General features: G+C 39.1%; 2 protein-coding genes across 4 annotated transcripts in view; one reads left to right on the plus strand and one right to left on the minus strand.

Moving 5' to 3' along the window:
• Nucleotides 1-8,100: 8,100 nt before the first annotated feature.
• On the plus strand, nucleotides 8,101-9,751 carry ankrd34ba (ankyrin repeat domain 34Ba). Its single transcript, XM_017437949.3, has one exon. It carries the CDS (start codon nucleotides 8,139-8,141, stop codon nucleotides 9,711-9,713), a length of 1,575 nt encoding a protein of 524 aa, XP_017293438.1. The 5' UTR covers nucleotides 8,101-8,138; the 3' UTR covers nucleotides 9,714-9,751.
• An 821-nt stretch (nucleotides 9,752-10,572) lies between these two features.
• Nucleotides 10,573-15,563, minus strand: part of oclna (occludin a) — an 18,048-nt gene continuing 13,057 nt past the window's right edge. For all 3 annotated transcript variants that reach the window (XM_017437953.3, XM_037979331.1, XM_017437952.3), the window contains one exon: nucleotides 10,573-13,545. In XM_017437953.3, the coding sequence (XP_017293442.1) occupies nucleotides 13,447-13,545 (99 nt within the window). In that variant the 3' untranslated portion in view covers nucleotides 10,573-13,446. The remainder of the gene's footprint in view (nucleotides 13,546-15,563) is intronic.

Consider the following 15,563-nt stretch of genomic DNA (forward strand, 5'->3'; position numbering starts at 1 on the left):
TTTGAAATGTGTTATTAAAGGCTGTAGTTGTTAAAGGGTGAGGATGTTAAATGACGCAGTTGTTGGATTGTGTAATTGTCAGCTTGTGTATTTGGTACCTATTGCAGTTAAAAAATTGTGTCTTTAACATGTGTTGTTGATAAAGGGTATAGGTGTTAAATGTTGCACTTTTTGGAGGGTGTAGTTGTTGGCTGGTGTAACAGCAAATTATTGTAGTTGATAAATAGTGTACTTGTTAAATCAGAGGTCCCCAACCCGGTCCGTAGGTCATTTGGTACCGGGCCACACATAAAGAATAATTAACTTACAGTATTTCTTTTTTTTTATTTTCAGAGTCTGAACGACAAATATTTTGAAAAATGACCAGATTCTCTCCACTACATCTGTCTATGACTCACTCTTGATGCATGTCAAAACCATAGACATGTTTTGACCATAGACATTATGATGACAGACTGGGTCAATTACACTAGTTATGTCAGGAGGAATGGATCAGTTTTGGAGTTTTAAAGTCCCTACACTGGCTCCCTGTAGCTCAAAGAATAGACTTTAAAATATTGTTGTTAGTTTATAAATCGCTGAACGGTTTAGCACCACAATACATTAAAGATCTGTTATCGCTGTACCAACCGTCTAGACCCCTCAGATCTTCTGGTTNAGTTTCTATGCACCACAAATTTGGAACAAACTTCCAGAAAACTGTAAAACAGCTGAAACACTGGGTGCCTTTAAATCTCAACTTAAAACCCACCTGTTTAGAGTTGCTTATGGCTAAATTAGGGTTAGAGTGCAGGTTTTTGATGTCTTCAATGTTTTTCTCTTTCTTACTGTTTATTCATTGTCACATGCTGTTTTTATTTTGTTTTTTAATTATGTAAAGCACCTTGAAATGCCTTGCTGCTGAAATGTGCTATACAAATAAAATTTGATTGATCTTTTTATATAGTGTATGTAAACTTCTGGTTTCAAATGTACACCGTCTTATACCTTCAATTAGCAACTACACCATTTAACAACTGCACTGTTTGAAAACTATACCTTCTAACAACTATACAATCTAACAACTGTTAGGATTTGAGTATTTTTGAGTTTCTTTTGTATTAGTTTTATTGTTTTTTCATGTTTGTCTAATTCTTTTTCATTTCTTGTTAACCATGTGTTTAGTTCAATATTAAGTTCTTGTGTAGTTTTCCTCCCTCTGCCCTCTCTGTCTCCTGCCATTATTCACCTGTCCTCAGCTCAGTACCAGTCAGCTTGCCAAACCCATCTGCACCTGGCCCTCATTTGTAATCAACCACCTGTATCACCCTCACTCCATATTACTTGTTCCTCAGCTTCCATTTCTTACTGGTTCATTGTTGTAATCATGCACTGTCTGGATTTCTTCATGTCACTTTCTTCATTTACCCTCCTGTTTGTGAGTTTTTTCTCGATTAGCTTTTGCTGCCATAACAGCCTTTGTTTTTGTTATTTTTAAATAAATTTGTTTTGGTTTTTTTAAGAATCTTCTGAATCTGCCAGCATTTGGGTCCAAATCATCCACCTTCCTCACCACATACCCAACACATGCCAGCCAGAGTCCATTGCTTCAGCCCAGTTCCAGGAACTCCCCCACAGCACCAACAAAACAGGAAACACAGCACATCAAGTTTGACAGAATTAATAATACAAAAAATAACTAAATGTGTGTGCTATAATTATAAGCAGGGGTGGAAATTAGCACCCGCCACTGGCCAAATGCGGGTAAATATTTGAAGTGGCAGGTGAATTTGATCAACACACACGCCACTGTGGCGGGTTGGCAATTTGAACAGAAAAGGTGTTATTTGTCCTCTTGACATATAGGGGGCAGTAATGTGCTCGAGTTGCTGCTAAATGCAAGAAGGAGAAAAGTTTAGCACACACTCTTTACCAGTTGGTGGCAGTATTGATTCCTTCAGTTGTTTACCAACCACCAATAAAAATCAAGAAGAAGAAGAAGAAACTATTTGAGGAGTAGCATTAGCAATGTGGCGGAACATTTCAGGAGTTAAGCAGGTGGCAGACAACAAAAATGTTTTTCAAGAGTAGTTGAGGGAAGAACCGAAAGTTAAACAACGTTTTGTTTTAACTAAATCAATGACGTCATGACGTCGGTCAGTGTGCGTTCGCGCCTACGGCCGGTGTTCTGACGATCTGCGCTTCTTCGTCAGATTTTCCTACCATAGCACGGCTAAACAGCGATGTCTAACGGTCGGTGCTACCCGTCAAAAACTGCTACCCTCATGTTTACAAACCGACTATAAACTATAGCGGTTCGTGTTAATGGTAAACATCATCGGATACTGAAGTGGAAGCTTAGGAGTTATGCTTAGCATAGCATTGAAACAATTTATATCCACGACAAAAACCTTTCTAAAACCACAAAAATCACTTCTTTCATCAGAATATCCTACCTGTTAAATATAAGCAGGTAGCACAAATAGATCTATGCATTAAAAGCAGCAAGTGTCTGAAAAACATTACAACTTACTTACAAAAGCACAAAAAAAATACTTCAAAAACACTCCACAGAAAAAGATTTCACTTGTCTGAATTTTTCATCTACAGATATGCATCTTATAATGGTTTAAAATAAAATAAGAGAAATCTAGTTATTTCCATGTAGTGTCCAGAAAGAGGTGTTGTTCAGCTTGTAGTTGTGGTGATTTGGTTTTTCTATGGGTTTTGTTTATGTTTTATTTTTATTCTTTGGTTTGGGTTTTTGTTTTGTTTCGATTCTGTTGTATTTGCTTTTTGTTTTGTCTCATGTTCATGTTTCATTTCACCCTTCCCCAGTCATTCACTTGCCTGTTAACCACGCCCATCTACACCTGTCCCGACTCTGTAATCACTCCACCTGTTCCCACTCACCTCGTTATCCTCAGTACTCAAATACCCGGTCATTTCTCCCACTAGTTGCTGGTTCATTGTCTGTGTTAGTCGTCTGTTGGTTGTCATTGGTTGCTTGTTGTTTTTGCCGTCTTGTCTCGATTCCTTCGCTCCATGTTTATGCTCCATTTGTTCATTTTGTTTTGCTGCCACGTCAGCTGTTTGTTTTCATTTTGTTTCTTTAGTGTAATAAATTAGTTTCTGTTTCTTTAATTATGAGTCTGCGTTCTGGGTTCGCTTTCGTCTCCACCGTTCCTGACAGTAGGGCACCACAACTGCTTCCACCCACCTCGATCATCATCATATGAAATACCTTTTTGTCACAACAAAAAATAGTGGCTGGTAAAAATTTTTTAATTTCCACCCCTGATTAGAAGTAATGTATTTTAACATTATCAAACAAATTAAAGTATAAACAAAAACCTATGTCTTTGTGCTGCAGTGGGTGTGATATATTTATATATATATATATAAATATGAAAACTCAAAACGAAAAAGTGTTGATGCACAGGGTTACCGCCTGTGTGGCTGTAGATGTGGCCATCACAGGGAAATCGTACTACTGTTAGTTGAAGACCACGAGGAGGGAAGCATGCCAGAAGACAGAGAGAGAAGAGGAAAGTCAAAAGAGCAGGACTGAGGGTAGCAATTCTAAACATAGGGACAATGACAGGCAAAGGTAGAGAACTGGCTGACATGATGCAGAGGAGGAAGGTAGAATTATTATGTGTACAAGAGACAAAGTGAAAGGGCTGTAATGAAGACGTCTTCATTACTGGGACCATTTTACTGTGATAACTTGTATAGCACTTTAAGAGCACCTTTGCACTTTATTAAAGTGGAGGCAGGAGTACGCAAGTAGACAGACATTTACTACATTCTGTGTAAAAGAGGTAACCTGAGGAAGATTGCGGACTGTAAGGTTGTGGCAGGGGACATTGTGGCCAGGCAGCATCGAATGGTGGTGTGTAGGATGACTTTTGTGGTGAAGAAGAGGAAAAGAGTAAAGGCAGAGAAGAGGACCAAATGGTGGAAGTTGAGGAAGAAAGAATGTTGTGAAGAGTTAAGAAAATGAGCTGTTAAAGGATATGGGTGGTAAGAAAGACTTTCCAGATGACTGGGCTACTACAGCCACAGTGATTAGAGAGACAGGTAGGAAGTAGATCCCCCCGACCCGGCACAAAGGCAAAACCCCTACCAAAAGCCAGAGCAGGCCCCAAACCACACAGGAGCTCCTTAATCTGGCCACCATGTCCACCTTTGAGGAGGCAGAGCTTGGGCACTCAAGTATAGTCAAGTCAAATTTATTTATATAGCACTTTTCAGCAACAAGGTGGTTCAAAGTTCTTTTTTTCAGGTAGTTCAACATGTAAAATGTGTTCTTGTAGATGTATTTCAGTGATATAGTTCCTGTGAGTCATCCAGAAGTCTGAGTTGTTGTTAATTACCGTCTTATACAGTCTAATTGAAAAAAGCAAGGACAAACACTTCAAAGGCTGAGAGAAAGTGGCTGCTGTCATCACTGCTGCTACTGCTGCAGAAAATTCATGCTGTCCACAGAAGATTTTCTCATCTTTAGTCTTTTCTAATCACAAACTGGTTTTTTAATACTGGGAAATTGGATGAATAGGAACATATAAATTTGAAATAAGTCTAGGATCAAATATTTCTCATTACCTCAGTGTTTCATGAGCTGTGATTAAAATGGATAATATTGAATAACATTTTTGTCCCTTTGATTTTACTAAGAAACTAGAACTTTGCTTCAGTTTTTTATCACCTGCCACTGAAGGCAAAGGCAGAACGTGTCATGGTGGGCAGAGAGAGTGGCGACCCCAATACAAAGACTCATCTTGAAGAGAAAATAAAAATGTATTTTTTTAATAACAGAACCAAAGCAAAAGGCTGATGGGGCAGCAAAACAAAAATAATAACAAAAATCCAGGATGTAGAGACCAACAACGGGACAAGGCAAGACATGGGAGAAACCAGACTGTGTGAACAAGCAACAATGGACCAGTGAGTAAGTTGAGGAAATGACCAGGTTTTAAAGCAGAGGGTAATAAGGGGAAGTGGGAACAGGTAAGTGAGTACAATTACGAGCAGGTGGAGATGGGCGTGGCAGGTAAGCAAGTGATGACAGAAGGCAAGTGAATAATGAAACAAAAACACAAGAAACAAAGACTGAACAAAACCCATACTAAACAGAAAGGCAACTCAATAACAAAATAAAAGAAACAATAAACTGAAAAGAAAACTCAAAGAACCCAAACAAAACCCAAATCCTGACAGAATGATAATGTTTTGCCCATATTTATATGTGTGTTTTAAGTGTGTCTGTACTGTTAGCATTTTATCCATCCATCCATCTTCTCCCGCTTATCTGGGGTTGGGTCGCAGGAATAGCAGCCTAAGTAGGGAGATCCAGACTTCCCTCTCCCCAGCCACTTGGGCCAGCTCCTCCGGGGGAATCCGAAGGCGTTCCCAGGCCAGCCAAGAGACTTAGTCCCTCCAGCGTGTCCTGGGTCTTCCTCTAGGCCTCCTACTGGTGGGACGTGCCCAGAACACCTCACCAGGGACCAGTGACGTGTGGTGACGTTGCCTGTCGCCTGACTCCTGCTGCATCAGCTTTATGGCGTGATTATTGTGCCACCAGGTTGAGCGAGCAGTGACACTGATTTGAGAGTACAGACCGCTCAACTCTGACAAACTGCTCGTGCTCGGCTCTCTCTGCTCGCGCTCAGCTCTGACTAACCGCTCGCTCGCTCGCTCTGCTCTCTCTGCTCTCTCTGCGCTCGCAACCCTAAGTTGTATGTAAATGAGCCACGCCACCAGCCAATCACAGACTGGCCTCTTTTGTCTTCTTCTTTGTAGAGTTTTATGGCGGTTGGCAAAAAACAGTAAGGTTGCATTACCGCCACCTACTGGTATGGAGTGTGGCTCAAAATATCTAATATCGTATTCTCCTAATCAATTTAGTTTTTCTGAAAAAATCGTATTAAAATCTGAATACTTTTGCAGTTTGAGTTACTTTTCAATATATCTACTAAATTAAATGTTTCTTATTTTTCATAAGTTCCTCCAAAAATATTCTCCTTTCTTTCTCATACCTTCTACACTCTAAAATAACATGCTCTATTGTCTCCTTTCTCCCACAATGTTGACAGTTTCCTGTATTGTGTTTATTTATTTTAACTAGTGAACACCCCACCCATGTCAAAAAATCCAGCAAATAGTCTGAGTGGTTAGTGCTTCCATACCAGTAGGTGGCGGTAATGCAACCTTACTGTTTTTTGCCAACCGCCATAAAACTCTACAAAGAAGAAGACGAAAGAGGCCAGTCTGTGATTGGCTGGTGGCGTGGCTCATTTACATACAACTTAGGGTTGCGAGCGCAGAGAGAGCAGAGCGAGCGAGCGATTTGTCAGAGCCGAGCGCAAGCAGAGAGAGCCGAGTGCGCACGGAGAGAGCCGAGCGCGAGCAGCTTGTCAGAGTTGAGCGGTTTGTACTCTCAAATCAGTGTTACTGCGCGCTCAACCTGGTGGCACAATAATCACGCCATACAGCTTCTTCCTTGCTGACCCTCTGCAAACATCACCACTCCTCAGGTGACAGTGGATGGAATGCTGATCACTGACCCTCAACAGGCTCTAGGTAGGTAGGTAGGTAGGTAGGTACATTTATTTATATAGCACTTTTCAGCACGAGGCGACTCAAAGTTCTAGGCCTTAACCTGCCTTGTTGTTGTGGTCCCTTCGAGGCCTGAGCAGCCTTCAAGTTCCCCAAAGGGAAAGTGATGACTGGCCCCTTCACAGTTTCTGATTCATTGAGGCCCCTATAACCCTGTGTGATGAAAAAGGAAGAAGCGATTTTGAGTCTGGTTAATATATTTTAACTAATGCAAATTGATAAATAACATCTATTTCCAATCTGATGTTTCAATAAAACTAATCCTGACAACAAGGCAGAATTCATAACGTCTTCTGACCAAATTCCAAAGTGAACTATTTACCAAAATAGTTTAAACTATCCCAAATTCTTGCACAGGTAAGAAACCGACAACAATAATCCTAAAACCCAAACATTCTGTTCAAAGAATTCTTTTGGTTTAGAACAACTAATAATCACTATTTCACCTAAGATTATTGAAGTATTACATGTTGCTGTGTTTTATCTTGATAAATCCTTATTAAAAGTAATTACGCAAGTCATTCCTCACAAGATATTCCCTAAACTCTTAGTGTTAGTCTTGTTTTTAATATTGTTTTAATTGTTTATTGTTGATTTTATTTTATTAATTTAGCTTTATTTTTGTAATAAATCCTTAAAGATAATTTAGTTTCCTCCTTACTCAATGTAAATGTTATGATAAGACGAACCGGCGCCAGAGGGCAGGCCGGTTATCTGGCCCCCCCTCCTCCCCAAGACAGATTACAACGCCATGTAAATTAGTTGAACCTATGCAATGTATTGACTCAAGACAACCAGCAGAGGGTGTTGTAGGTGATTAAAATGAGGGATTCCTTACTCAAGAGTCTGAAAAGATTAACCTGTTCAATGCATTTTCACTACAGGGAGGCACATCTGATTGAGGTCAATAATTTCTTTAAATGGATGGAGTTTTCTTTATTTGCATGTCAGGTTTGTTTAACAAAAGAGTGTAATTGTTAAAAATGTTCTGTATTTTTTTAGAAGCATTTCCACCTCTCTTCAGGAGAAGTTCATGTACAATTGTCTTCAAGTTTCTGGTGTTAATGTGTTTTAAACACAATGATTATAATGCAGTGCTAGTTTCTAAGATTTATGCAAAAATTGTTTATAAAAACCTGAGCACAATTTCTCAGAATTTTCTGGTGACTACATGTCACTGTTTAAGTTATTTGTTTTGTATTAATAAAAACATATGGTTATTTCAGTTGCAAGGTTACGTAAACATTTATGTATTTATATAAAATTAAATGACTATTTAATGGGCCCCCCAAAATTTTCCTCAGCCCCCCCAGTTAAATTCTTCTGGAACCAGGTCTGTGATAAAGGTTCCCTGTGATTAACAATTTTTATCCTTCATTTGTTAAGATCTTATAAATGGTCAATTTAATCTCAAGATTGATCTGCCCATTTGCTACATATGCATTCCTTCAGTTAATGCTAGGCTTTTAACTTTTCTTTTTTTTTATCCACAGAAATCTTTACTACAGAATCTTAAAAACCACCAGAAACCTCAAAAGATGGAGGCAGAAATTTCTAATCTTGGTGTTGCTATGGATTCAGGCAATCCATTGCTGAGAGCAGTTTTTCTTCGTCGACTGAGGCTCACTCGGCTCCTCCTAGAGGGTGGCGCTTACATCAATGAGAGTGACAGCCAAGGCCAGACACCTCTCATGGTGGCCTGCAGGACCAAATATATGGACTCCCAGAGTGCCAGTCATGGTAAACTAGTCCAGTTCCTCCTAGAGAAAGGAGCAGATCCCAACATTCAAGACAAGGAAGGCCGCTCTGCGCTGATGCACGCCTGCCGGGAGAAAGCTGGAGCTGAGGTGGTGTCCCTGCTACTGGCCAGTGGAGCAGATCTCAGTCTAGAGGATCAGTCCGGGACATCAGCGTTGGTCTATGCAGTCATGGCTGGAGACTTAAAGGTGCTGAAGCTTTTGCTTGACATATGTAAGGCCAAGGGGAAGGAAGTGATCATCATAACTACAGAGAAATTTCCAAGTGGAAACCTGTCAGCGAAACAGTACCTCAGCATGCCTCCCATTGGTCTTGTTGATCCAACAGAAAAAATCACACCAGCAGCTCCTGCATCTCCTTCGGAAATTCAGCTCAGCACTTCTCCACAGTGCACCACATCTTCTTTATGTCCCCCCAAGCCTGTCTCTTCTTTTAAAGAAGGACAAATCTGCGGTGTCAGTTCCCATCCATGCTCCCCATCTCGATTTCGAGGACTTGGACCAGGTGCATCTAATGGACAACAGCAGCCTCTGATGCGGTTGAACTCTGAGCCTTGGTTAAAGATTCCAGCATCTCTGTTTTCTCAGCAACCTCAAGGAGCCCTCAACAAGACAAAGGATTTCTCTTTCAGAATTCCCAAACTGGATAAGGACAGCTACAATGACTCTAAAATGTTTAAATGTTATGAAGGTAGGTTAGGAAAGGATACAGGCATAGAAAGAGTTAGGAAGATGGATTATACCAAACCCACAGAACAAAACATTTCTTTATCAGGTCTCCTGTCATCTCACTCTGCCTCCCACCCCAATCTGCATTCTGAAATTCTTGGTGCAGATTCAGTCACCTCTTCCTCCACCCTTTCTAGTGTTAAAAGTCTTGGCACACCTTTTCACAGCAGCACCTCAACAAGCTTTCATAGTGTCAACCAGACATGGGAACTGGGTGCAGACATCTACAGTTCTGACCCCCAGCTAGCAGTAGACCTCCTCATAGAACAGAAAACCAAAATCTCAACAGACAGCAAGAAATTGGCACCATTGTGCTGCTCAAGCACACTGGGCTCCAGAGACCTTCCAGTAGGACAGAATCGAAGAGTCCCATCTTTTTATGAGCGCAGAGGGTCTGGAACATTGGACCACAACCTCAAGGCAAGGCCCAGATCCCTGCCACCTCTTACCAACAATCCCATTCTCAGTGTTTCCAGCCCTGGCAATGGAAATAGCTTCTCTGAGAAAGACCTTGGACAAAGACGTTTCTTTCCCTCTGCTCCACCTGGACACCCTAAAGATCTAAGCAGAAGGTTGCTGCTAAGGAGACACTCCATACAGACTGAGCAGTTCAAATCCACAATCTGAAACTCAGCCAAGGAGCAAGTTCAAAGTGTTAAATGTGATTTCTGTTGTGTGATGTGAGATCTGTGCAGTTAAACTCAATGTGTGAAAACCAAAAGTGATAAAAATAATTCCTGGATGTTTATTGAGAAAACAGTTTTTAAATATTTGTGGCATTTTTGTTTTAGAATGTGCTGTGTTGTCAAATAGCTTTGGAAGAAAGCTTTGAATTGTCCTTCTTAAAATGTGTTTGGTCACTTACAAGGTCCCAAATCAAATGGAAACAAGTACATTTAACACATATAAACTTTATTAAAAAACAAACAAACAATGATGTAAGGTTTAATTTTAGTTACTGTGTTGACCACAGGTGAAACATGCATCAACTTTTTGTTTTTTAATGTCAAAATCTGAGAAAAAAAAAAACCTCTTTCACTGAGCTGCTAGTTGTACACCTCATCATTGCTCTATTGCAGGGGTCACCAACCTTTTTGAAACGAAGAGCTACTTCATGGCTGCTGAGTCACACGAAGGGCTACCAGTTTGATACACTCTTCTGAAATAATACATTTCCTCAATATGCTTTTAGTTATACTTTAATTATCATTAATGGTACTTATCTATGTGAAGACACTGATCACGTTAATAAATTTTAGCACAACAATGACAGCAAAATGGGAAACATATCAATATCCACCACTTTATCTCTATTTATCTCAGCAACCGTTAAATTTTCAGATGATCACTTAAAGTACATCACTACATTTACATAGGAATTTTCACTTTCACTCATTTTCACTAGCCACCGACAAACCCTTTTAACAAATCATGAACTATGTTGCACCATGTTTCAAAAAGTTATCAATTATCTAATGTAAAAGAAAAATCAGCTTACATATTTAAAATAAATCTTGTCACATTTTGAACTCATGACCAAATCTTCAACATTTTTAACAATGTAATTATTGCACACATGTACACAGTTTTAAATTTAACACAGTTCTTCACCATTTTAATTCAACTTTGTAGTTAGTGGGAAGACTGACATTGCATGCTGTTCACCAGTGCATTGTAATCTGGTGTGTAACTTGACACTGCAACTGTGAGTGCATCTTTCAGATGTGCATCAGTGAGGCGTGTTCTGTGTTTGTTCTTAATGAAGTTCATATCAGAGAACGCTGATTCACAGAGATAGGTTGAACCTCTAAACGAGGCTTCAGTCGCTTTCTCTGACTTTTTCGCCGGCCTTGTGAAAAAAGACTGTCGCTTACCCAAAGCTGCCTTTAGCTTACAAGCTTTTTCTGCCCGTAGTGCGCTTCCCGGTGGGTAGTTAGCATGGTAGCTTTTGTGACACGATGTGAAGTGTCTCTCCACATTGTGCCGCTTTGCCGTCGCCACAGTTGCCCCGCAAATCAGACACACACAGGTTTCTTTTACAGTCGTAAAAAAGAATTCCTCCTCCCATTCGCTGTGAAAGTGATACGTTTTCTTTCTTTTTTCTGCCATGTTTCGGGGTAAGAAACTGCATTCTGCGCCGATCTCTGCTGCGCGAGCTAGCTTACTCTCCACGGACACTGGGAACTTTGAACTATAGAAGGTCAGAGTTCACCTAATCCTCTTTAAACTTAATATATAATGAACTTATTTTTAAGATATTGTCATTTTAAATCAAATCGATATGAATGCAAGTGTGATTAAAAAAGAATAGCAACAGAATAAAATTTAATTTTAGAACAGCTCACAACTGAGTTGTGCTATTTTTAGAAGAGGCCGGCGGGTGACTCGTCTGGTCCTTGCGGGTAACCTGGTGCCCGCGGGCACCGTGTTGGTGACCCTTGCTCTATTGTATTATTTAGTGGTTTATTACAGTTTTTATCAGGTGTTGTTGGTCAAAATCCAAACTAGGGGCCTAAAGATGTTCAGCAGATGTAAATTGTTTTTTAAGAGAATTTTGTAGATTACTCATGTTTGTTTATTGATGTTAAAATCAATATGTGCAGAATTAGAAAAAGCTTGACAGTTCTGCCCTCTTGTGGCAACAAAGAGTTCCTGTTTTACCAAATCTGCCAAAAATACAGATGACATCAGAAGTTTCCATTCATTCATCTTGGACATAAATGTCAGATTCATTTCAGTCTTTTTCAAGAGTGTAATGATTATACCACATACAACTTTAACTACTTTTAAAAACAAGTTTGAAATTATTGTAGATTTTCTATAATCTGCACGGGGTAAAAAAAAAAATTAGATCAAAGTTCAAATACCCTCTCCTCATTAATATTTGCTTAAATTTCCCTTAGCAAATTGCACCTGGATCATAGGCTTTTAGTATCTATGCTTTCCTCCAGAGTAGATGTTTCGCTTGTCCAGATGGACATCTACAGGTTTCAGTCCAACTTGAAGGCGTGGCATTTTGAGCAGGGGTTTCTTTCTTGGTCCTCTAAGTCTATGGTGATGAAAAACTGCCTCCACTGTGGACAGGGACACTGGTGTTTCAACAGTTTTCAGTTTATGGTAGGCTTGAGCCTTAGTAGTTTCTGTGTTAGTCCAGAACATCCTAACCAAATTCTTTGCTCTTCTTAGATCCTCAGATATCCTTGGACTTTCCTATTGTTCTGAATATTGGACCGTCAAATACGTGCTTTTAACCAAATCCTTTTTATGCTAGTAAAGAGAAACTAGGAAGGCCAAAGAGGATATATATGGGTGCAGTTAGAGAGGACATGGAGGTAGTTGGAGTGAGGACAGAGGACGAAGAGGGCAAAATTAGATGGAGGGGGATGACTCACTGTGGCGACCCCTGAAAAGTAAACAGCCAAAAAAAAAGAAGAAGAAAGAGAAACTACCAGCTGCAGTTATGATCACTAACAACAAGTTAATAGGCATTGGTCTTGTCAAGTTAAAAGTTCTTCTTGAACCTTCAGCATCACTTATTAACAGATTTAGATGAATGTATGGATATTTCTGTCTGTATATTCAAACTTGTTTAAAAAAATATTTAAGTTGTATAATATAATATAATAATAATATAATCATTCCAGCCTGAAAAAAGAACAGTTCACATAAATTATTAAAAGCCCCAAATTAATCTGACAATCATGCCCAGATGAGGAAAACTGGGCATGATTGACTGCAGCGGTATGTTTAAAAACTCCTGTAACAATTTAAAAATTTAAAAATTTACATGTATTAGCTTTGAATGTGTCTGTAATAAGCTGCTGTCAGCTTCAAGTCTTTGAATGTGTTGTCAAAATTGAAACATTTTCAATAAATGATTTTATTAATAATAATCACTAAAATGCAGCACAAATTATTGCCAAAAATTATCAAAATGCCTAAAACCAGCATAATCATTTTAAACAGTCAATTCTACCAACAATAAACACTTCTACAAACAGCAAAAATGTATCAACCTATCCCATATATTTACATGTTTACATTAAAACAAAATAAAAACAAAAAAGGATTTACAGTAAGAAAAACAACCAGAAAACTGGGAAAGATGTATCTGTTCTTATTCGTTCAGTCTGTTTGCAAAACTCTTCAACTACACTGTGTTTAGATCTCATTAGGCAATGTGAAAATTAACTCTTAATACAAACAGTGTTATAATACAAGATAGAATGTTTGTTTATATAGTGCTAAAAGACAACTAACATTGAATAACCTTGATGTGTTTGCTGCAAATCATCAGTGTTGCCTTTTAGAATCTGCTGTTCTAAAAGTGCCAGCTTTGAGTTAATGCTCACAGTCCTGTTCAGGCCGTGCGGTCGTAATCACCAACCATCTTCTTGATGTGGTTCAGTTTTTGCTTCAGATATTTACACCTCCGCTTCTTCACCTGATAATCTGGAGACTGTAGAAACAAAAGCAGCTTTATGAGTTGAGGAAAATACACAACAGAAAACATGTAAATTCTCACAGTATTTTAACTTAGTATTTAAACAGGTATATAATCATGTTGATTTTTATTCAGAGATGCATGGAAATTTAATAGAATCTTACAGTGCATGAGGTATTACTGAGATTTCAGAACCTCAGGAATATGCCATAATGTCAAAATGTCCAGCTTACCTTACACCACTGTAGCAGATAAAGTACACAGACTGTCCTGTAAGGTGTAACAGTACACCTAAATCACAGTTATGTACCTCAATATTAGGTTACCCTTATATTGGTTTAGTAGAACACACAAAAAAAAATAAATAAATAAGTGTAGTGCTTATGCTAGTTGCATAAGCTAGTTGCTTTTGTCTGTTTTTTTAAACAATCAATCTCCCAGAACCAGAAATACAAAAATAGCCCAATATGGGGAGTGTTGTGTTCCGAGGTCTACACAGTAATGCATTTATGTTCTGTTTTTGCTCTTTGTACTTTTGTCATTGGATGGTGAGGCAGAAGAGACTGTTAGGAAAACTGCAAGGAAGGATGCAGAAGGAGACTGAGCTGAAGGAGTTCTTGTAATAGCGCCTGGTATGAGCATGTAATAGAGTTCATGAGTTTTAACAGCTGTCTCCCTATTTCATATACAACTGCCACAACAAAACTGCCAACAAAAAATGTGTGATTCAGTTCTGAGTCCACCACCATTTCTGCATCATGCTGGTGAGTCTCCCATACAGTTTACAATGTGGTGTTCACAACTGATAATGGACCACAGTTTACATCTTCTGCTTTTGTTGATTTTATGAGTGAATGTGGCATTAGACATTTCAGAACAAATGTGTACTATCCTCAGGCAAACAAATGTATGGAACACTTTAATAGAGTGTTAAAACCTACATGATGAAAAGTGGTTCATCATGCCAAAAATGCATGTTACACAAACTAAAAGAGCAAAACCCATCACAGCCACTGTTGGAGGTACAGTCAGAGCGAAGAAACTTTTTTATGTGAGAAAAGAAGAGACCCAATACAGTGATATTTAGTCAGTAGGGCAGACTAAGTTTATTTGACCTCAATGATGGAAAATGATGGAATGAAGCTCAACTGTCACTTTGCCCAAATGAAATGCCAAAGACTAATACACCACAGGAACCTTCAGCCCAAAACAGTCACCAAAATGAATCTTGGACAAAGACTATGTAATGAAATAAGATGACTGAAAAACAAATGGATGTGGGGAAAAAAAGGTTAAATATTGTGAACAAATGTCTTGTGATATTGAGCTAATTTCAGCTTTAATTTTGATATTGTTTTGTGCTTTATGATGAAGATATTATTTGCATTTAAGAGCACTTCTGACAACTGAAAGGTTAAGGATATATTTCAGACATTTTTTTGCATTGCAGTGCTAATAGTCTTTCTGAAGATATACTACTTTTGCGTAACATGAATGAGAATGTTTGTCTGGGTAACTGGAGATGTGTTCTGAGGTCTACACAGTAATGAATTTGTTCTGTGTTCCTGCTGTTAGTACTTCTGTCACTGAATGGCGCTGCTGCCACAGAATGGGGCAGAAGAAACTGTTAGGGGAACTGCAAAAGAAGAATGCAGAAGGAGATTGAGTTGAAGGAGTTCTTCTAATGATGTCTGGTGTGACAGCATGCATGAAATAAAGTTCATGAGTTTTACAAGGCTGTCTCCCTATTTCATTTACAACTGCCACAACAAGGAGGTTCTAAGGAAGCAGGTCAAACAGCATGCATTTTTTTTTTTTTTTTCCTGCTCCTGGTGGAAGGCGGACGTGTTTCTTTTCTCTCTGTCTCCTGCCCCCCCCCCTCTTTCCTTTTTCGAAGCCTCTTTTTACATATTTTCCAAAAATTTAAGGAATATGGATCTGGTCAGCTGGTTTCTCAACGCAATTGATACAATTTCCTCGACTGGGTGAAGGAGAGTCCAGTCTCGGGATATGTCTCGCTGGGTATACAGTGG

This window comes from Kryptolebias marmoratus, linkage group LG14 (genome assembly GCF_001649575.2).
Source record: "Kryptolebias marmoratus isolate JLee-2015 linkage group LG14, ASM164957v2, whole genome shotgun sequence".
Taxonomy (NCBI): Eukaryota; Metazoa; Chordata; class Actinopteri; order Cyprinodontiformes; family Rivulidae; genus Kryptolebias; species Kryptolebias marmoratus.